The sequence below is a fragment of the Strix aluco genome, chromosome 3, assembly GCF_031877795.1.
Source record: "Strix aluco isolate bStrAlu1 chromosome 3, bStrAlu1.hap1, whole genome shotgun sequence".
Taxonomy (NCBI): domain Eukaryota; kingdom Metazoa; phylum Chordata; class Aves; order Strigiformes; family Strigidae; genus Strix; species Strix aluco.
The window spans coordinates 28,509,893-28,534,033 of NC_133933.1; the positions used below are offsets into that span (position 1 = coordinate 28,509,893).

General features: G+C 39.6%; 1 protein-coding gene across 1 annotated transcript in view; it reads left to right on the forward strand.

Annotated features, from left to right (window-relative positions):
• The first annotated feature begins 1,586 nt into the window (after positions 1 to 1,586).
• Positions 1,587 to 24,141, forward strand: part of LOC141921603 (spermatogenesis-associated protein 7 homolog) — a 39,450-nt gene continuing 16,895 nt past the window's right edge. Inside the window, exons 1-4 of the mRNA XM_074820527.1 lie at positions 1,587 to 1,647; positions 6,325 to 6,417; positions 9,391 to 9,438; positions 23,243 to 23,364. Coding sequence (XP_074676628.1) covers positions 1,587 to 1,647; positions 6,325 to 6,417; positions 9,391 to 9,438; positions 23,243 to 23,364 — 324 coding nt within the window. The remainder of the gene's footprint in view (positions 1,648 to 6,324; positions 6,418 to 9,390; positions 9,439 to 23,242; positions 23,365 to 24,141) is intronic.

Consider the following 24,141-nt stretch of genomic DNA (forward strand, 5'->3'; position numbering starts at 1 on the left):
TATCTCTCTTGTATTGAGGTGCCCAAAACTGGACACAATACTCCAGGTGTGGCTTCAGCAGTGCAGAGCACAGGGGGACTATCGCCTCCCTACTTCTGCTGGTCACACTGTTTCTAATACAAGCCAGGATGCCGTTGGCTTTCTTGGCCACCTGGACACACTGCCAGCTCATGTTCAGCTGCTTGTCAATTAGAACCCCCAGATCCTTCTCTTCCAGACAGCTCTCCAGCCACACCTCCCCAAGCCTATAGCAATGCATGGAGTTGTTGTGGCCCAAGTGCAGGACCTGGCACTTGGCTTTGTTGAAACTCATCCTGTTAATGTTGGCCCACTGATCCAATGTATCCAAGTCTCTCTGTAGAGCCTCCCTATACTCGTGCAGATCGACATTCCCGCTTAACTTGGTGTCATCTGCGAATTTACTAATGATACACTCTATGTCCTTATCAAGATCATCAATAAAGATGTTGAACAGAAATGGTCCCAACACCGAGCCCTGAGGAACACCACTTGTGACCAGCCACCAGCTGGATTTAGCTCCATTGACCACCACTCTCTGGGACCGTCCAGCCAGCCAGTGCTTGACCCAGCAGACCGTTCGCTCATCCAGGCCATGGGCAGCCAGTTTTTCTATGAGAATCCTACGGGGAACTGTGTCAAATGCTTTTCGAAAATCCAGGTAGATAATATCCACAGCTTTTCCCTCGTCCAATAGTTGGGTCATTTTGTCATAGAAGGAGATCAGGTTTGTCAGGCAGGACGTGCCTTTCATAAACCCATGCTGACTAGGCCTGATCCCCTGGTTGTCCATTATATGACTTTTAATGGCACCCGAGATGACCTGCTCCATGACCTTCCCTGGCACCGAGGTCAGACTGACAGGTCTGTAGTTTCCTGGATCATCCTTTCTGCCTTTCTTGTAGATGGGTGTCACATTTGTCACCCTCCAGTCCACTGGGACCTCCCCAGTTAGCCATGATTTCAGCTAAATCATGGAAAGCGGCTTGGTGAGCACATCTGCCAACTCTTTCAGCACCCTTGGGTGTAACCCGTCCGGTCCCACAGACTTGTGTGCATCCAAGTGGTGTAGCAGGTCTCTGACCACCTCCTCTTCATCTGTGCTGACCTCATTCTGCTTCCCCTCCCCGTCTCCCAGCTCATGAGGCTGGGTGTCCAGGGAACAACCAGTTCCACTGCTAAAGACTGAGGCAAAGTAGGTGTTGAGCACCTCAGCCTTTTCCTCATCCTTAGTTACCATGTTTCCCTCTGCATCCAATAAAGGAGGGAGATTTTCCCTAATCCTTCTTTTGCTGTTAACAAATTTATAGAAACATTTTTTATTATCCTTAACAGCTGTAGTCAAGTTGAGCTCTAGCTGCACTTTGGCTCTCCTAATATTCTCCCTGCATAACTTCACTACGTCTTTATAGTCTTCATACCTGTATTGGTTGTAGTGTAACATTCTGGCCAGGAGATGACTCTTCTGTAATCCCCATAGGACCTGCAGAAAGATAATCATGTTTCTTAATGCTTCCATAATATGTAACCGATACATTTTCCTTCCCTGTCAAGGGTCCCAGATAGCCATGATGCCTATGTACTCCATGATGGGACCTTTCAGAGGACACCTGAGTCTCAAAAGTAGCCGTAAGTATTCAAATTACTTGAGAGGAGCCTGTGTGCCCTAATTTTAGAATAACAGCATGAATATTATAAGTTTATTAAAAATACATATTTTATTACTGAAACAATATAAAGTAGATAAATGTTTCTAATATCTGCTCTTACAAAAATCTCACCTTCTTAATTCAGGCAAGCAGCTTTCCTGGTCAGGATCTTTGCTGAGCACCTGTAGAAGAATTACTAGAAAGCTGTTCTGCCTGAAGCTTCCCATCTTGGAAAAGCTGTTCCACCATACCTTCTCCAGATCCATATACTTTCAGTCCTTAACTAGATGCTGGCAAACACACCACCACCACGTGCCATTTTTGTCCTTTTTGTCTTTTGTTTCTACCTCGACAAAGCCCAGCTGCAGTTGGAGGCATTTCACTCTCTGCACATAGGGAATGCTGCATGTCATGGCCCAGAGGGTATTATCCTACTATCCTCTTCTTCCCATCTTTTCAAAGGAACCCCAAAGGACTGAGAGAAGGACATCTACTGTGTCCCCACCTCAGTAGTCTGTCATACTAGTTGCCTGTATAAAGTGATATATATGTATTTTCTGAAGGGAACAGAAGCACAGACACCTCTGTTAGATGCTCAGAGCAGAAGCTAAAGCTCAATGCCTGCCAGTGCTTTCTGCAGCTGAAAATAGGCAGAAATACTTACCCAGAAGGGGAGCAGCTTGAGATAACTATGCAGCTGAACGTATGGAAGAGGATCTGCAAAACATTAGTCAGCCATTGACTGGGCCACTCTGCTGAGAGATTATCTCATTGGTTAATATAGTATCTGCACTGAAGATAGCCATGGGCAAATGTTGCACCTTGTTAAGCATGAGATGAACACAGAGCAAAGAGGTGGTCCCTCTCCCCTCCAAATTTAGGCTCTAAATACAAGATGAGAAAGTAGACAGATACAAACAGATGCAGGACCGTAACTGTGAACTACTGCTTATGGTACGAGATAGCTCTTTCCTTGCAGTGCTAGATAGATACTTCTATCAGTTTAAAAAAGGCAAAGCATTGCAGAGATGGTTCCCACTTATCGGTAATGTGAAGGGTAGATAAGAATTTAATATTTCTAAGCTTCTGAGGCTTACTGTCACTGAACAGTTTTTATTTGTTGATTATAAGTACACATAGCTTTGTCCACACATTGTGAAATTTCCACTTGTAGGAATTAGCAGTTAGCAATGGTATAAACTATTTTCAGTATAGCAGCACTGCAGTTATACTAGTCTTTTAAAGAGTAAAATAGCTGATATGTTCTTGCTCCTATAGGAGGCAAAAAGTAGTGGCTTTGAATTAGTAGTCTGGTGAGGAGCAAAGTCACCTCTTGTGTTTTTCAAAAGCATATTTTTGTTTTTCAGCTACATGGAAAAGACATGTTTTATCACTGTCATTGTGTATCAGTCAAACTTTAATACTGCTACGACTGGATTTATGATATGACATTATACCTCTGGACATGATATATTCTCCAGACATGATTTGCAGAAGTAATCTCTTGCAATTCAATCAGTGGAAACTAGGTAAATTAGTCAGCATACAACTACACATTCAGGACTGTAATAAATTACTAGGAAAGTCATTACAAAATAGGAAATAAAAAGAGTCAGTGTTGAGGGAGTTGTCACTGTTCTTTATTGCTTGTTTTTGCATCTGTGTTTCCTGGAGATCTTGCCTTATATATAGAAGCAAGATGTAAATGTCTTGAAAGTACAGCAGTACTCAGAGTTTCGAAAGATTTTCAAAAGAAGACAACTTTCTGTAGGTAGATCTGTGCTCATATATAGAAAATGTTGAAACTCTGCAATGTTGAAAACTTGGATAAAGCAATTTGCTAAATGTTGCACGTAAATGAAATCTATGTAAGACAGCAGAAAATGCACAAGTTTGATTCTGTTCATACATGGGTTTGAGAACTCTGCCTGTCTTTACAGCACACAAAAAGTCTATTTCACTTTGACCTGACATGTGTTTGCCCCATCAACAGAGCCTCATAACATACTTAAAATTCCTGGAAAATTTCTATTTAACATTTCCCTCAATTTGAAGCTATTCAAAGATGTAAAACAAAACAAAAGAAAAATCTGTTAAAAAGTGTGAACCTTCCAGTGAGCTTAAATAAGATCACCCTCTCTAGGGGTTGGAAATACTTAGATGAGCACCCGCTAAAACTCCCCATTTTATTTTTTTTATCCTTAAAATATCTTTTTTGAGAAATTTATGTGTTTTTTTCATGTCCTCTTTTCAGAGAGATTGAGACACAGAAACACAAAATGACTTGCCAAAGTTCAACAGAAAGTCTCTGGCAAAGAAAAGAATTTGCTTTTTTTTTTTCCTTACATAGGAATAACCACAATGCTGCTTATTGCACAATGTTAGCAATTTTCTGGACACAGGATAGAGTTAGATTTTATGAAAGACAAAAAATTAGATTAAAATACTAGTGCCTTGTATATCTTCAGCATTTCAAATTTGAGGCGGTAATTCATTTCGAGAAGAATGTTCTTTTTATAAATGGATTTTCCATCCCTTTTTAATCCTGAGATATTGTTTGGATTATCACATTGTTCTTCTGTCATGTTGTCTTTTTCACTGCGTATATTGAAATCAGGCTGTCACTGCCAATCAGGGAAAAATTTGGGGCATTTCCCAATACTATTTTCTTTTCCTTCGTGACAAGAGCCTCCAGCTGCTGTGGTTTAAGGCACTGCCATTCCTTGAACTCAGTAGAGCAGCCCCACTTAACACCAGTTAGGGATGGTGCTGGATATTAATGAAGAGCTTGTTCCAGTTGCTTTTGCCAGCAGGAGGTTACAGCACGATTGGCAAAATTCATGAAAAAAAAAAAAAGTTTTCAAAGTTGTGGAAGTGAACAACTACTGATCTCAAGACATACAAGCTTTGAAACAGAATAGTACTGATTTTAACTATTTGATTTCTTAAGTATGGTACTGACAGCCATAAGTGGCTTCCCCGATTGAAGTTGGTCACATGGTAAAAGATCATGATTAGAAATTCCATGAGCTTTATATTTGTCTGCTTAAAGTATCAGATTTCATCGTGATACCTGTACTACTCATGCTAAATTTAACTGAGACGAGATAAATGCAGTTTGGTCATCATTTTGCACCAAGTTCTCCATTGCTTTATAGCAAACATAGTCATTATTTCTGTTGATGTCTCTGCACCTCTTTGTGTCATGGTGTAAACACTCTGGCTGTGCCTACGTGTTCAATGAACAATCAGAATGGATGGTCCTGGAGCTGAAGGAACGCCGCCTTTTTGCAGCTGGTCATGTTGGGATGTGATGCTGCTCCTGGACAGGCTGTTGAAAGCGGGTCTTCACACCAATGCCCTTCTGGCAGGCTTTTAGTGACTTGCAGGACCCCAGTAGTAAATAATACTAAATGAAGCAACTAATATGGCATTAGATGTTCTGTCCTGCTCTTTCTTATGGTGCCTGTTCAAAAGATGACACAATAAATTGAATGTAGTCAAACTCCTTGGCAGTGAAAAACAGTTTGTAGCACTGTCTCACTTGGTAGGCAAGAGATTTAGACAAGAAAAAGCAACACAGCAAGAAAGCAGCCAAACCAAGGTTAGAAGGATTGATTCCCAGACTCTCAACCCAATATCTCCTACTCTTTCAAAACACAGTAAAAATTTTGAAACTAAGTCATTAACTGAAATTGTACACTGGGGACATGAACGACGAAACAATCATTTACTTCATTGTGTCAGAAAGCCAAATCTGAATAGGTTGGATAGGCTGATTATCTCAGTGTAAGGGCTATTCTGGGTCTGTGGATGGAAGGTCAAAGGCACGTTAGATTTCTGATCTCCAGTATTCTGTTTATTTTTAAATGTCATTTGCTAGCAACTTTCTATCTACATATCCTGTCTGATGATTTCAGAAGGAATCCAGAAATAATATTTTTGTCTGGAAACAGGTTGAAAGAAAATGATCTCTCCCAGCCACTCTACCAGGTTAAAATTTAAAATAAGTAAATGCTTCTCTGCTTCCTGACTTTTTTTCCTGGGCTAATGAACTTATGTCTCTGTAAAGAATTTGCCTCTGTAGACAAATTCTTTCTAATCTGAGAAGTCTTGTGGGTTAGAGATTCAAAGGAGTGCCATGGACACTCTGTGCGTAACACATTTCTGTTCCATGTTCTGGCTACTTTTCTGGCCCTACGTCTGTCTTTGTGTGTATCCAGTCCATTTTCCTCACTACAGAGTACTAGAGTTAGGCCTGGTGTCACCAAGAGGTAAGATATTCATATGCTGTTTTTACAGTACATTGTCCTACTCTCTAGTATTAAATCTTTCAAAATATGAATGCTTTTTATTATATCAGATATTAAACACTGAGATCCTCTATTATTCTCCAGAAGTCTATAATATCCAAGGCTCATACATTACTTATTGCAAGCCATAATTCTCAGATATTCAAAAACATGCAAAATGAGAATAATTTACCACTTTTTCATGTTACATTTTGTGTTACCCTTACTTTTTTAAATAAATGAGTGAATATCAACTTGATTTTATTGCAAGCAGGAGAGAATAAATATTAAAATCTTTCCAGAGCTATTTTTGCCTGAGACATTTCTTGCCCTGTTGAATGACCAAAGATTTTTCCCTCTTGCAGCTTTTTCTCCTGGAACTTCCTGCAAGCTCTCCAACCAGTACATCATTCAAGATCACATGGCTGCTCATTACAAGAAACTGATGTCTGCCAAAGGTATATACAGTCTTTAATGACAACAATATCTATGTAGCTGAAAGATTAAATCATAGTCAAGGGTATGCTGGATGCCCTTAGTTTTGACTGGCTGCTGAATTTCTTCCCTTTTCTTTCCTCCCTTTCCCTGTCACTAACTCAGCAGGTGTAGGAGAATTTAAAAGTGAGGCATAACATGGTGTGCCCTAGAAGAGGAGATATGTAGAACACTTGATCGGAACTGTAACCTTGTCTTGGGAGAAGCAATCCTAACTGTTGAGAGGCGTAACTGTCTACATAGTCAAACTGTTCCACAAAATGACAAGTTCATGTTAGGAAGGGAAATACTCTTCAATTCCCCTGTGTTATTTTAATAATGGTTTCTGTTTAGATGTGTATGGCAGTTGGCTAAAAGGAAAGGTAAAATGAGAACTAGGGCAGGTATTTGTTTAATTGGGAGAAACCACTGGAGAGTAACAGTGAGGTTACAGCTTTGATGTTTAGAAAGCTACAGTATCGGAACTAAATAACCTAGAGGGAAGTCCATTAGCATGCAGTCATGCTTGAGAGCACTCTTCAAATACTCTCCCTCCTGTAAAAAGCTGCAAACTGCTAGAAAGATAATTTGGAATAAAAAATGTCCTCCATCAGTTGTCTGGAGCTGTGTGAACTTTCTGGTGCTTCAGGTGCAGATGAAAACTGGAGTTGAATGGTCATAGCCATAGTTAGGTTACTGCCAGACTTCCAGTCCTTGGGCTCCCAAGGCTTTCTACCCAAACAATTCACTGGTAACATGCAGTGAGCTTTATAATAACACACAGCTGTTGAAAAATAGTTGAGATTTCTGCTGCATTTTTTGCCCAGAGACCAATGCTTTCATCAATTTGCAGTGCCAAGGGCTTCATCTTAAACTACCTAGCTCAAATGTAGCACATCTTTTTATGATGATATCAGAACCACTATTTAAAAGTTTAATGACCTCCACTGTGCTATGGTTCACGACCATCCCACTCATACTGGGAGCTGGAGGCTGGCTTGCTGCTGCATACTTTTGTACTTAAGTGACTTTTGCTTTTGCATGGCTAATGTCACAGAAACAGTGAACTCTAAGGACTTTAGAATTCACAGCCTAGTGCATTGCTCATAAATATACAGAAGCATCAGGACCAATTAAGAGCAGCAAAGACTGCCATATATAATTGAAATTTGTTTTATTCTCAGCTGGTGAAGCCTAAATGAGGGAGCAAAGATCAAAAAAATAAAAGGTAGAAAACAAAGGTGTTTTGCAGTCCTCTTGTCTATTACATTCTTAAAGCTTAGAAGAAAATACACAGAAGATATTCTTGGCATAAAAGGAGCCAAATGCTTTGTTCCCAAGCAGGTTTCAATTTTCTTTTTTTTCAAATGTCAGTCCTTCTTATCTGTAGCAGAATTCAGTCAAGCTGGAAAGAGCTTCTCACAGTAGTTACTAATCAAAATTTCCAGTGGCTAAAATTTCTAATTCTTAGGTGTTTCACCATCTGAAGTTACAGTTCTCAAAAGTCAGATTTGGAGCGTACTAGAGCAGGAATCTTTAATATTAAAACACTTATTTTACTTATTATAGTGCCTCATCATTTCTACAAGTTTTCCTTGTAGATCTAAACTTTTGCATGCATATCAAAAACTGCAGTATTTCAGGATATCAAGGTTCTCTTCTGTATATACCTTGATACTCTGAAGTGCTGACTTGCCACATGTTCTGTACATCCTTAGAGAAGCTGATAGAATTTTGTGCCTCTGAAAAATCTAGTCAGGGTTGTCTAAAGGCCTTCTCCAGTATCCTTCTAAATATTCTCCAATCTTTTTGAAATACAGCTGCTTTTTTAAATACAACCTATTTGGCCTCACTCCAGACAGTAGCTAGCCCTGCATGTCTGAAACTTCGTTTGGAGCACTTGTACAAACTCCAATTTGTTGTGACATTTGGCAGTAATCACAGAAGCATCTTGGATGGAAATGGAGTCAGTGTCCTTCAAATGAAAATGGAATATTGAACTTCTCCGAGGTGATTGCTTTCCCCTCCACGTAAAAATAGTATTTCTCCATTTACCTCAGTTATATTCAGGTATATACAATCAGACATACAGCTCCATTAACATCTATACAATCCCCTGTATGGACCCATGACTTAATGAAGACTGTGCAGCAGTAGAGTGACAGTTCCTTGAAGCTCACTTGATTTAACCTTTTACAATGAAAACAAATGACCAAAATACAGAAAATTCTGTGTATGAAACTGCCTATGTAATTGTATGATCAAATAACCCCTATTGCTAGAAAGATGATGAAGAACTGATGACCTTGAGCCTAGGGACAACTTGAATCTCACTCTTAGAGCATTACTTGGTTATTTACCCTGGCTGATAGCAGCTGTACTACTCATCCCTGAAGTAGAAACTTTCTGGGTAGCAGTAGATGCCAATACAAAATTAGTACACGTTATCTTAAATACTAAACTAAAATGAAGGTTAATAAATGTAGCTGTACTGGCTCTTATTTCTATACCTAAGTAGAGATGGGCGAAAGCCACAAAATTCAGACCCAGGCTTGATACTGAACCAACAGCAGCACTGCTGAGGCACTTATCTTATACTTTTACCCAGATAAAGACAAGGGGTCAAATCCTCAGTTGTTGTAATTGCAGTGGGTGTTATACCTGGTGTGACTCAACTAACTTCACTACATTTAAGCTATGCTAGCTTTGGAGAGCTGACCATTTGCAAAGATAATAGGAAATAGGAAGAAAATAGCATATATCACTAGAGAAACAATGGGATTTGGTGGTTTGTAGATCTGCATTATTAATAATGCTAATATTATGCAGACTGATACCACATTCCCACAGGGAATTCAACACCTTAGGATGATCAGTTTCATCTCTATTCATTTTGATATGATTATTTGTGGTATTAGTGGATATTATTGGACTGAACCTTCATTTTCTTAATACAGCTGCTGTTGATTCATCTGCACCAAAGAGTTTGCATACCAGTGTTAAATGTGAGTAGTTTTGTTTTGTTTTGTCTTGGTTTGGTTTGGTTTGGTTTGGTTTGGTTTGGTTTGGTTTGGTTTGGTTTGAAAATAGGTCTGACTCCATTTGTTTGATTTGGAAATACTTGTCTTCTTTTATGATGAAGGTGTTCTGAAGAGGCATATACATGCCAAAAATGTGCATCACTGTGGTTAATAGTATCTAGTATCTAATATCTAATCTAATATCTAACTTAATAGCTGTGTCTAGCATTTGGTTCATGTTTGCACAGATACATGCTATCTTGCAGAGCGTGGGACTCATACACATTCTTCAAGCAACATGGTTGTTGGAGGCATAAATTGCTTTAGTTTTCCAGACTAAACTCAGATCACCATCCCTTTGAATTCCTTGCTAATCTACACCGTATTTTTCATTTCCTTAACTGCTTCGTGTATCTCTGGGCATCAGGCATACTACAGTTAAAACAGGTTTTGAGGCATGAATGGGGTTTGGTAAGCGAACATTGCACTGCACCTTAACGCCACCTCTTGGCTGAAACCCGCAGTCCCCAGTGTGTAGGCAGAGTCTCTCCTGCCCTTCCTTTTCTGAAAGGAAGATTGATGAAAAACAATACCTTCATCCCTTTCCCTGGAAACAGAGAATTCACTTTGGAATATGTTTAGTTTCCTTCATTCACCAGGTTGTGAGTTTAGTTTCCTTCATTCACCAGGCTGCTTCTCTGTTTGATAGTTACGGACAAGGAAGCACAATCCCTTTCTACCCAGAAACCCCCAATTTTAAAATTAAATTTAAAAAGATGGTAAAAAGAAAGCTTTTATTTTTCCACAGTGCATGGATAGTTGGAACCGTGTATCAAAGATCTACAGTAGGCTATTGCTCTGATCAGGGTATAACGGACTTGGAAGCAAAGATAGCTCAAAGGCAATGGTGGGATGCAAGATATACAAAAGCCAAGAAGGCAAACATAACTCTTGCCTGTAAAGATTCAGAAAAAGATGTATCATATGAGATCTTCAGTACAGAAGAGCGAGAGAACAAGTTCAGGATCATAACACATCACAATCAATATTCCCTTCTCTTTGTTTTTTAACTCCTCATGCTTAGCAGTATGTTTTTCTTTTTCCAGTGCTTTTATATAATAATTTTAAAATTAGTATCTTTGATAAATCACTTTATGAAAACAATGCTGTAGTAACAGAAAGAAGTGCCACAGAAAGCTTTCTGAAAATGTTAGTTTGACAGAGAGGTGATCCTGGCATAGAAGTACATGAGTAGAATCTCACCTACTTGAGAAGATCAAGAGGACACAGAAGTTGTTCAGCTATCTGTGTTAGCTACAATAGCAAGTTTTCCTAGATGATGTATCAGAGGGAAACATTATCTGTGTTTCTTATAATGCTTTCTTAGGAAGGTATTCATCTTACACAGCTAAGCAGGATTGTACTGTTGGGTGGAGCTGCTGTTAATTTAGAAGCCCACATTGAGTACAAGGCTCCTGGTGCACACAGAAGCCGTAACATGAGATTCTCAGTCAGAGAAAGTGAGGACCCAATATCATTTTTGTCAGTAGACCACTGAGGAAATGCAAAGCACCTTTGTAGTTTAATATTTATCTTCACTAATAGATACTATGTACCAGCTAAGTCCTTTCTCTGACAGGTTAGCTCCAGAAATGTCTGTCTTGGCAAAAGAAGTTTTATCCCTCAATGGATAAAACTCAAAATTTATAAGTCATGATGAAAAGGTGCATCAGAACTTATGTCTTCAGAAGTGTTAAGTAGGGCAGTAGCAGAATGGAGGTACAGTTGCTGCTAATGGGTTGATGTGCAAATAATTTGAGCAGTATAAAATGACTTTATGCCTACAAAAATAGGCTTCTGTTTATCATTTGTATATTCAAAGACACAAAATAAATGAAGGCTGTTTTGCCAGCCTACTAGAATAATAGGGCAAAACTAATTTTCTTCTTAGTACAAGATTACAGCATTTTCTTCTTTTCATGTAAAATTTTCTCCCACAACAATCTCCCACTATTGCTATTACTAGTTACTAAATGTGGTGTGCTTTTAAAACCTTGAAATTTGTCAGAGCTTGACAGATACACATTCTGATGCAGTATAATTTCTTACCTGTTCTCAGTCCATACACTCAGATAGGTATAGCCTCGTTTTCCAAATGTATGATCTGTGTTGGATATCACGTGTTTCAATGGTAGGTTGCAAGAAGAAAATTCAGGTCACTCGGTAGTGATGCAAACATATACAAACCTGTTAAAGAGAAAAACTCAAACAGCTACAAAGATCAGCTCTGAAAAGACAGAGGAAAATACAGTGTGCAATACTTTATTTCATTTTAAGAATAAATGTACTGCAGATAAAACACTGTAAGTAATTAGCTTTTTTGACAATCTGAAAATGCACCATTTCACAAACTGTCTGTATTGTTGCACTTCAGATTAAGAACTGTATAGGCAAAGTGGGAGACGTGCAATGTATACAACTTTCTTCTGAATGTCTTCAGGAATATCTTGGATTTTCAATTCTAGTGTTTAGAAGGGCACTGTTTTAAATTTGGTGCTTCATTGGGCTTTTTGCTGGTTTAGATATATTTCATGAAGATACCAATATTGCAGTTGGGTTGTGTCACTGAATTAGTTGAGTTTCATATAAAAAGAATATTTTAATGACCTTTAAATATGGTTTATAAAGCATTACAAGTGCCAGCTTTCATCCGTTTGTGAGAATAGAATAGAATAGAATTAGAATTAGAATAGAATAGAATAGAATAGAATAGAATAGAATAGAATAGAATAGAATAGAATAGAATAGAATAGAATAGAATAGAATAGAACTGAACTATTTCAGTTGGAAGGGACCTACAACAATCATCTAGTCTAACTGCCTGACCAATTCAGGGCTGGCCAAGTTAAGAGCATTGCCCAAATGCCTCTTAAATACTGACAAGCTTGGGGCATCAGCCACCTCCCTAGGACACCTGTGCCAGTGTTTGACCACCCTCTCAGTAAAGAAATGCTTCCTAATGTCCAGTCTAAACCTCCCCTGGCACAGCTTTGAACCATTCCCACACATCCTCTCACTGGATCCCAGGGTGAAATAATAGTTGCGTCTTTTTACTGTCAGAGTAACATTTGAAATGCTGTTTGAATTGCACAAACTTATGACAAAAGTTAGGGAGAAACAGCTAACACTAAGCTTCCTGAGCAGTCCTTTCTCTCCAACAAGGAGCTGGCTTTGTTGTAGCAGTAAGACTGCATCTCTGGTGTTCTCATACTAAGAATCATGATCCATTTTTCAGCTCTCATCAAAGGATGGAAACATGTATCTGTCCCCTGCCTTAAAACTAGATATATTAGCTGGACATGCATCAGAGATCAAGAATATGGAAGATATATTTCATCATCATAAGTGTTCTTCTGGAGATAAAATTAAGCAGAGATGTTTTAAAAGTCATGAGAGCAGTATTACTTATGAAACTACTGTGAAAACAGTGATTCCTTGGCCATTCCAGTGTGGAAAATGTCTGACTAAGAGGATATTTACATTTCTTATTCTAAGCAGAAGCCACATTTGCTAGAAAGAGCATCTAATGAGTATGGAAAGGACATAAGATGTGCTGCTGAACATGCCAGTGACCAGGTTTCAGAAGAGTGTCTTAACAATCAAATAGAAGAATTTCTGTTCCAATAGAAATGTGAAAGTTCCAGGGGAAAAAAAAAATCCATTACGATTTCAAAAAAAGGAGAAAATTCAAAATAATTTTGTTTGAAGTCAGATACCTTATTTATTTATACAGCCTTGAGCCTGAGACTTAAACATACCGGTGGCACCCAGTAAGTCTTCCAAATTTCTTAGTTATTAGGGATTAATAATTAACAATTAATTAAGAATAAGGAGCTGAATTACATTCTTAGACCTTGGAAACATAAGACGGTGTTCCCATGGCCAGCTCTAGAAGTCTCTTCCAACCATTATTTCCATGATACTATGATGCTCTGCCCCAGATTCACAGAGCCCAAGTTTGAGTCAGATCTCCTGAGACTGATCAGCTCAGTAAGAGGAGCAGAAACCTTGGCTGATGTGAATATGAAGCTGTCCCAGAAGAGCTGGCAGGAAACTAGGAAAAACTTAACACTCATGAAAGATTAATCAAAACCAGCCTTAAACAGGGGAATCCATAAAGGTAAGCTACACTTCATACAGGAAGATGAGCCACCCAAATCGTTAGTTGGCCCTGCAGTTCTGAAAATCCCTTACTAAATTTCAGCTCTTTGGCTCCATCACAGACTCAGTCCACCACTCCAGGGAAGCGTGGTGGTCCAGGGCACCCTGCCCTCATTCCCTTCCTATTCTCCCATTCCAGGAATGAGATCGACTCCACCAAGGCCTCCTCTCATGTATTGTTGTTCTCCTAGTTTTGCAGTATCTGCTCTGCTTCCATTAGCAGTCCAGCAAAATAAGCACACCAGCATGGTGAAGCTGTGGTAGGAAGTGGCCAGGTGCGTCAGGCTCATTCTGCTCAAGTTAACGAAGCTCCTGAATGAAGACCTAAAGTAAATCTGGCTCTCTGGGCACACCTCTAGGTCTCCATGATCTTGGTCTTAAGACAAAGCAATTCCTTCTCCTCTCTGTTGAGCTATGATTTGATTACCAAGCCAAGGTCAACCGCTTACGATGGCAAGATGAGCTATTCTGACAATCGCGTGTTCTGCACAATCCCCTTACTCTTTTAGGAGTACAGTACATACATTTACCCAAAAGGAATTACAAGTAATATTATACTACCTGTAATATTATATGTAAGTACATGAGACCATGTGACTGTTTCTTGTTCGCCTTTTACGGAGTGGTGATCATATAATTACTCCACGTGTTGTGACTCATTTTTATAAATATGAAACCCAAATGCACACACAAGTGTGTGCAGAAACACATACTTTAGTAATTGAAAAAAGGAATAGTAGCTTTCTTTAAGAGGAATTTTATTTTTCTCTGTACCAGCAGAGTACTTAAGTGCTTAGATATGGCACATAGTGGTCTTTTTATAATCTGTGTTTTTCACTTTCTAATTCTCTGCATGAGACAGACATTAGTCAAAATAATAATTTCCATTCAGGTTTTAACCAGTTTCAAATGAAGTTGCTTTGTGACTTTCAAGACCATAACACCTGTGAAAAAGAACAAGTTGTTTCTCCAGACAGTGCAAAGACATACAGAATTGCAGCATTTTATCTACAGTTTGTGTGAATAATCTATACAGTCAATTATATAAACATAATTTTATCCTTACAGATATAGGATCTTAGTTGTCACTAATCTTAGGCAATTGAATAGATCATTTAGCAATCAGTGGAAATTAATGTGTTTATATATGCAAACATCAATTTTCTATCATTGCAAGTCTATGGAGCATTAGTGAGATGGTTTTTAATAATAAATTTTGCAGTCTGTAAAAAATAAATGTGTATATGACCGTTACAAGGGAGCTGCAGTGAAGGGAATATCAAATGTATGACTACACTGCATCATTCAGCTATCAATGATTAAACAACTAGTCTGGTTCATAAATTCTTTTTCTCACACTTTGAATTCTACGCTATGCTAGCAGCTCCGTTTAGGATCTGAGTTCCTTTATGGTAGCCACTGCACAGTTTAAAGATCATCTTCTGGGGATATCCACCCAAAATGATGTGCCAGCTAGAACAGAGTAAATGTGTGCTATCATCCTCTTTTCAGGGAGGAAATTAAGACACCAGAGATTAATTAACATACCTGTGATCACACTGGAGCCTGTTGTAGAGCTGGGAATTAAATGATAGTTTTCTAAGTCCTATCACAGTGCTTTAATCACAAAACCATCCTTCCCATCAATTTCAGAGCCAATGCTGTTGAAAGGAGTATTCATAAAAGGGGAGGAAGAAGGTAGTGGGAGCTACTGGAGGATGCAGAGAGCAGGAGTCTTGTCATAACAATTGTGCACTGACTGTTTTAACTTTGCATTCCTACTCCGCTGCCAAAGGAGAAAACAACATATGTCAGCCATCAATCAGTACTTTAAACAGGGATGAAGCATCTTGACATTTCTCTTGTATTCCAACTTCTGGAATTCCTTTCCTCCTTTTGAATACCTTCGTGCAGTATCAGTGTAAAAAAAAGTGCCGTTATCCCTCTAGAGGCTTGTGCGTTCCTGTCAGTGATCTGCAGACAGATGTTATGACTTCTATTTCTGGTCTTACCAACAATATCTTTTCACCACAAAATATAGAATCAGTTCAAATAACAAGTGACTTAGCTGTAGGAAAATTTGTTTGCCAGTAATAGAAATTCTAGAAAAGTTTTTGATTGCTCCTTGGCATAAAGGAGAGTTGACAACTGAGCATCCCTCCACCTGCTGTCTCTCAGCTTCAGGTAAGACACAAAAATCTGTAGCTTGGCTAAAGAGGTTTGACCAATTTTTAGTAATTTTTAGAATCTTAAAAAAAATCAAAAGCACTAATGCTGGATATATTCTTCTGTTGGACCACCTTTTCACAGTATAAATTACCTTTGTAAATCTGTACTGACACAAGGAAGGGAGGAAGGTCTGGCCTTTTGTATCAGAAATGTGCTGAGACATGCTTTAGATGAGAAACAGGCTGCAAGAATGGGAGATGCTCTAAGTGTCAGAGTTTGCTCTTACTTGCTTATGCAGGAAGTTGTGAGTACTTAGAGGTTAAGAACAGGTGGTAGTTACCGGGCTGTGAACCTCACCATTTGAATATATCTTATTTATACTCACTAAAAGATTAAGAAAAATAGACTACTTCCCCTACATAAGTAAAACAAATGCTAAATTTGGTCTTTGCTCAAATAAGAGAAGAGAATGTGTTCTTTCTTAATTTTGATGCGCTCTATGAAGGAATTGTGTCAAGTGCTGTCAGCTCCACTGATGTCCATGAATTTGTTAGTAAGGCAGAACCAGTCACAGCAGATGTGGGTTACAGCCAAAGATTTCAAGCAGTTCAATATTGCTGGACTGGGTGGTTTATTACAGAGAGCTGATTCCTTCTCGCCTTCCTCCTGAAGAAATTCCTGTTAATGTCAGCGTGAGCACCCACATGTGCAGAATTTAGCATGGGATTAAAAAACAACATGGCAAACAACAACAGACAGTGTCGCTCAGCAATGTTTCCTGAGCATATCTGACATTTCACAGACTTTTCTTTCCCTATAAAATTGCTGCTATCCCCTCACTTGATAGTGTTGTGGCATTTCAATACTGTTGAAAACCAATAATGCTGAACCAGAGCTTAGGGCTTAAAAAACACCCATGTGCTCTAGATTAATGTGCCAACATAGGCTTTTCATAATGATAGCTAGCATGGCAAAGAGCATCTGAAATCAAATCTAAGCACTTGAGCCTCACTTGCCACTGGTTTCTGCTGAAGGAATGGTCTTGTTTGCTCTGAAATGCCAAAACAAGCAGTCCCCACAGCAGACAAACTATCACCAGTGCAGACTGTGGTATTTGGCCCATAGATGCAAACATTGTGAGTAACTGTCCTCGTATCCCTTTGTATTGCACTGGCCAAAACTCTGCGATTACATCAGTTAACAATGGCAGCAAAAATTGAGAAAAAATGAAATTTCACAGAAGATGATAGGTGATCCATGATTACTGACACGTATCTCAGAATTCCATAGACACAGCAAGAATAAACTGCTGCAGTTACATACCTGTTTTTTCCGTAAGTCTTCTCTCCATTCACTGCTGTTTTACAGAGTTGGGGGGAAAGGGTTTAGATGTCCAAACCTTATTTATTTACATCCCACTTCTCACTAAACTGTTTCAAAGGCTGACTTACCTTGCTATGAGGAACATATGCCTTTCTTTTAGGATTAATTTGTCCAGTCTTGGTAAATCTTTGTTTGACAAACTGTATTGTTTAATTTCTCTTCTTCTGTAGATGCTTGTAAACTAGAATAAAGTTACTTCTTAACCATCCTTTTGAGTAACTAAGTACATTTAGCTCCTTAAATCTGTCACCATGAAGAGTGTTTTCCAGACTTCATCGTTCCTATGGATCTTCTCTACATCCCACCCAATTTATAAATGCTTCTTGAGTAGCAAAGTTTTAGAGCAGGATATATAATTCCAGCAGCAACCATCCATCTGTCAAAGGCAACTGCAGTAAAGGCTCACTATACTTACACTTGAGATTTCCACTCTTTATAGGCAATGATATTACACTAGTTTTGGCTACACTGTCGCTGTGGGAAATTACAGGCAGCTGTTTGTCTAGGAGAAGGTATGAAGGTTTTTCAGCAACACTGATTCCCCGATAAGACTCACCTTTAAGTAAGAGTCTGCATTTTCTGAACAGAGATGTTCTGTTACCCATGCTGAAAAGTATACTGCTTGACTACATCTGCTTGCCTACCTCTACCTTGTCGAGCAATGCAGATCACTTTGTTACAGTAAACCACTGCTTTATTATTCACAAGTTCCCCGGCTGTAGTTGGTCAAGCTTTAGGAGGAAAGATTTTATGTTTTCTTTCAGATAACTGAAAGAAGTTAATAACACAATATCAAAAATGATCCTTGCATTAGAAACACCTGCCTTGCAAGGAGTCCTCACTTCTAATTACATTTTCAGATCTGCCAGTTAGCCATTTTGTAAACACATGTAATTTTGTAGTGTTCTAATTTCTTGGTCAAAATGTCATGCAGAACAAAGCCAGGGAGCTTACAGAAGTCTTTTAAACCAACACCTTTATCTCACTCAACCACAATCAGAATCTCTCTTTTTTTTCTTATCAAGTTATCATGGTGATTTTTTTTAAAACCTTTTTGACTGGTGTTGCTCACATTATTTACTTTATCTGTGTCTTGTAACAGCCATTCAGTTGTTATGCTCAGGACTGATATCATCCTGGAGTTCATTTACCACTTTTGCTCTTCTTTTTTTCCCTGCAGTCCTTTGAAACTTCCTTGTTGTTTCAAAACTCACCAGGAGTTAAACATCAGCCAACTCTCTTAAAACACTTGGTAGGAATTAAACCAGAACTCCCACTCTGAGCCAAAACTGAAGGCATGAGCCAAGGTGTGGATTCTATTTCTAACTATAATCACTGAGTTTTATAACATCTGGTAAACAACTTAGGGGAAGCCTGTTCCGGCTTTATATCCCGTGTTCATACTTGGGCCATAATGTTCTTTCTTAGACCTGAAAATAACCTTCTGCTTTAGGAGGCAGCTGTGGAATCAGGCTAAGGTGTTTGCCAGCTCTTCTTACTATTTAAGATAAAGATAAATAGAACTGAAAGGCACTAGATTTTTAAATAAAAATTTTTTAAAAAATGGTTCCGTTTGTTTCATTCTGATTGACCGGTCTTACCAGCTGAACTGCTCCTACTATGTCGAGTAAGTTTGTGTCCACTCATTGTACATGGGCCTTTCACATAGCAGCAAAGGAGAGACAAGATGTTTTATTAACTGGCAAGTAACAAGAACTGCCAGGAGAACAGAGTGGGGGCTATAGTATCTGAATCTTCCTGTGTTTTTAAAAGGACCAGATTTCAACTAAATCTCTTTTATTTTGTGTACTTTTGTCACACTGACAAGTACCAGACACCAGTACAAGTATCAGTGAACTTGTACAATAGCACTGATAAATTAACACCTGCCACAGTAGGAAGGATGATAAATTAGAAAATAAATGAGCTTAACACAAAGGTTGTTGAATACATTTGCCTAAATAACTGCAGACTGGCCATACCACATGTTTCTATTCCCTGGGAAGCAGCAAAAAGGCAGTCAAGAGATATTGGCTGTTGCAGGAATAAAAATAGTCATGTCCTGAGAGGATTCATGTGACACACTGAATCATGATATGCTTCTATAGGTGAAACCTTGCTCCCTGCCCACCCCCCTCCAGTAATTATTCCCAGTTATGGTTTTAACCATGAAATACAGCTGGTTCTTAAACACTTCAGCTAGGACATGAGATCAGAAGGCAAGGGATGTCTAATTTTTTCATTTTCCAAAAGAAAAAGAAAAATCCCCAAACACCTATCATTTGGGACAGAAAGTTTGTGTGTTATTTTCCTTCTTGTTCTTGGTCATTGCTAGTTGTTATTAGAAAATATTTGGAGAAAGACAGAACGGTCAGGTGATCCTTTTCTCCCTGTGTAGCTCTTGCCAATGAGCAGTACATGTGGCTGGGCCAAGCTGCTCAGTGTGGCATGGTCACAGCTCACTTTCAAACAGATCTGTAAGGAACACATGTGAAAGCCAACATGCCCTGAAAACCTAAGAATGACTTCCACTCTTAGCCCCTTCATTCATACATCTGGGTAGCATACCAGGTCACCATGGGCAAGGTCATTTTAGGAAGGAAAGTGGCTTAGAAAGGAAGCAGCTTGAAGCACTACTGGCAGCTGATGGGCCCTGGGAGTAGGCAAGACTCAGCAGCCCTGGAATCATGAGAAGGTGCATAGGGAAAAATGTGAATGAGAAAGAATAGCAGTGAGAAAAGAGAAACTGGAGAGAACAGGGCTAGAAGATGGTGAGGCATGTAAACCCCTTAGCAGACATGTCAGCAAACCAGGATGTGCTGCAGGACCCCTCAGTCTGCCTCACATGGCTGAGGCACATACAAAACCCGACAGTCTGGGCAATGAGACCTGGCATCTATTAGGAGAGGGAAAGGAGAGTTGCTATGAGACATTCTGGCCCAGGAACTTTTGCTAACTACTCAAAACATAAAGCTATAATACAGTGGAATAGTACTTATTTGAATAGGCTTAATGCTACATGACATGTTTATAACCCATATTTATAGTAAAAATATCAGTGAAATACTAGACAAAATCTGTTTTAAACCTGTGGCTCTTTGACCTGAAACATTTTATTTTCTTGTCCTTGGCAAGGCTTGGTGAAGGCTCAGCCGTGACTTGGGTAGACAGTTGTTGTCCTGCCTCACCTGCACACAGACAGACGGCACATGCAGAAGAGCAGAGAGGCACAAATGTCACTTCTTTCCAAGGCCTCACAAGTCATTGGCACTGCCATGAAAGCAGCCAGGCATCCTGACTGGTGGTACTGTTGCACAGACACTACAGCAAGCTGCCTTGTCTGTTGTTTTTCATAGGACTGCAGAATGCAAAGTCTTTAATCAGAATTGGGGGGTACTTTGATTAGGCACTGTACAAACCTAGATAAAAGGCAATGGTATTAATCTCTGTATGAATGTGATTGAGCAAGTACATTTTGTTATTTGTTCCAGTGAGTTGTATAATCCTGCTTCTCAGTCATCCAAATAGGATTTAGCATTGTCAACATGTTTTTCTTAATAGGATGATGCTATGAACTCATGTCCATGCAAGACTGGAAAGCCAGATTACATGCCTCGGGAGACTATATTACAGATTTAGCTGTTAGCGAAATCTGTTTTTTTCAATGACCAGGCCACAGCCTTGAGGCCATCTTACAGGGGAGTTGTCAAGAGATGGCGTGCCCTATACAAGAACCATCACAAACTTTGGAGGAGCCAACCATTTAGTATCTAGGTGGGGATTTAAAAAAAAAAAAAAAGTCTCAGCTATTCCTTTTCCGAAAGAAATATTACTTTAAGACTAACTAAACCCCTGTAACCCTTCTGCTAACTCAGAAATGTGTAATACTAAATTCAGGTTGATGCATCTCCCCCTCCAAAAGAAAATCTCCAGTAAGTGCTGCTTTGCCAGGTTTCAAGCATTATTCTGTCATATTACTGGTGAGACATGCTGCAATTACACCACTTTGGAGGAGGACTTGCTTCTTATTAGAAAAAAAATTGCAGCATATTGTGAGCTTGAGTTCTAGTACATTGCCACAATAGCAGTGTAAGAGGGCCCTAGGCTAATCATGAACCAGTCATGCATTTTGTCAGGAATAAGTCAGTATTAACCAAAGCAACATCACACTGCCAGATGTCACCTTTCAGCAGCCCACCTGAAGCCTTGCTAGCCCTCTAGAATTACCTGCAGCTGCACCCAGAGGGGAAGGAGCAGAGCACATCTCTCTGCTGGCCTGTCTGGCTGTACTGGCACGTGCTACCATGTGCCAGAGCTCCATAGGGCAAGGAAATTCTGACAGAGCTACATTTTCAATCCAAAATAGCCATATGCAGCTTGCAAGACCTCAGTGGATCTGACTTTACCAACATTTGTGTGTGAATCCTTAGTTTCAGCTTGAACTGCTGGGGCTAATATTTTTTATACACCATCTACAAAGAGAAAGGTGATGTTCACATCACAATTCATATCCCTATCACAATGCATATCCCTTTTCTCAGAGCTATGCTTGGAAGGAACACGGCAGGTAGAAGAATGTTGGTCATGCATCATTCTTGTTTGCATTGCTAAAAGCAAGGTTCTGACAAAAGTTGGTGAATTGTGAGAGGCTTTGCATTATCCGTGAATATGCCCCTGTGGGCCTCTCTGGTCCTGGGTAACTCATATCCCCTTCTTATCCCTATGTATTAATATTATTTTATAATATTTCATATATAATATATAAACATATATCGTATTATATATGGCAATAATGCTTATTATGAGAATAATTATTCTTACTATTACTCTCACTAGCATATTTTCAGTAAGATCAGAAGATCCAAAGTCTGTTTCTGTTCTTTTTGGATGTGAGGTGCTAGCGGAAGCATTGCCCTCGTCTTTTCAGCCTGAGTTAGGCCAATGGCATCCTGGCTTGCATCAGAAATAGCGTGGCCAGCAGGGACAGGGAAGGGATCTTACCCCTGTACTTGGCACTGGTGAGGCTGCACCTCGATTACTGTGTTCAGTTTTGGGCCCCTCACTACAAAAAGGACATTGAATTACTCGAGTGCGTCCAGAGAAGGGCAACGAAGCTGGTGCAGGGTCTGGAGCACGTGTCCTACGAGGAGCAGCTGAGGGAACTGGGGGTGTTTAGTCTGGAGAAGAGGAGGCTGAGGGGAGACCTCATCGCCCTCTACAACTACCTGAAAGGAGGTTGCAGAGAACTGGGGATGAGTCTCTTTAACCAAGTAACAAGTGATAGGACAAGAGGGAATGGCCTCAAGTTGCACCAGGGAAGGTTTAGACTGGATATTAGGAAGCATTTCTTTACAGAACGGGTTGTTAGGCGTTGGAATGGGCTGCCCAGGGAGGTGGTGGAGTCCCCATCCCTGGAGGTGTTCAAGAGTCGGGCTGACATAGCGCTGAGAGATATGGTGTAGTTGGGATCTGTCAGTGCTAGGTTAACGGTTAGACTGGATGATCTTCAAGGTCCCTTCCAACCTAGATGATTCTGTGATTCTGTAATACAGAAAGCACACCTTCTTGGCATTACAGTCTGCACAGACCACAGTGGCAGCCTGACTTTGGTCACTCAACTATTAGTATACAGACTTACATCCTTACTAGATTGCCTCAGCTTTTCTTCTGTTTTGACCTGCCTCAGCTCCTGTCTAGGGTAGAGGAAAGGTCACGCAGAAGGTGGAAACAAAATGTTGCCATACTCTCTTATCCCACCAGTAGCTCATTACTTACTCTATGAGTGATATAATGGAGTCCTTGCTTGCATTTATTTCAAATTCAGATGTGTGCTAAGCATGGAAGCATCAAGTGCCAACTGTAAAAAGCAGAGCGATTGTCTTCTCTATCTGCTACTTCATATTAAGAGGAGAAGACAGAATAGTCTAGTGGCAAAAAGAAGAATGTGGAGTAATACTCTATGACTTGACCACTGATTAAACTGGAAAGCGTTGTGTTTACATATTTACATGTACAGACAAGGATCAGCAGAAAAGAGACAGACTAATTCAAGACCTTGAGAAATATAAGAAGGATCTTATACGTGATCTTCCTGCCTCACCATTCAACTCCAGAAGCATTTCTCCAAGCCAGCAGAAGGTATGTCACACAGGTAGTACTGAGTCATATGAAAGGGACCAGTTTCCCCTTAAGTTAGGTGTACTCTGAAGTGCTGGGGAGTGCCTGTAACACAGCAGTTAAGTGCAGGTTTATTCAGCGTGGCTTTTCATAGTCTAGTCAAACAGAGATAATATTTGACTCTCAGTTTTGCCAACTGGCAGCTATCCTCTCATCTAACTGTTGCTATACCTACATGGCCTACAATGACAGGTACCCATGTCATGGCTACATGGATTTGACTAAAATGTGTCGCTGCACTGCCAGCATGAATGTGCACATGCCACTCACAAACCCACAGTGTGCTCCTTTGGCAAATGGATTTAGAATTTTTAACAAAGTATTACATGGGTGCCCAGAAAAAAAAAAAAAAATAAATTGAGTGAATTTATTGAAACAATTTGCTGATGTGTATGAAAACATTCTTATTAGGATGATTCTGTACACAATATTTTCAAGAGAACTAAATCCCAATGATTTTCTTAGCATTCCCACTGAACACAATGCAATAAATTTATATTGTTTTACAGCATCCTTTGAATTTCAGAATGCTGTTTACTGGTAAAAGCAAGACCCTAAAGTAAGTAATCCCAATTCTATGTATTCTGCCAGATACCAGAAACTGTACAACCTCATGCTAGTGTGAGTGGGTCTGTTCTTCACCAAATTCTGCCAACAGACCTCACTTCAATAGACAAAGTCTTGCAAAACATTTCATTCTGCCATATTCCAGAGTCTCTCTGGGGCAAAAATTCCTCA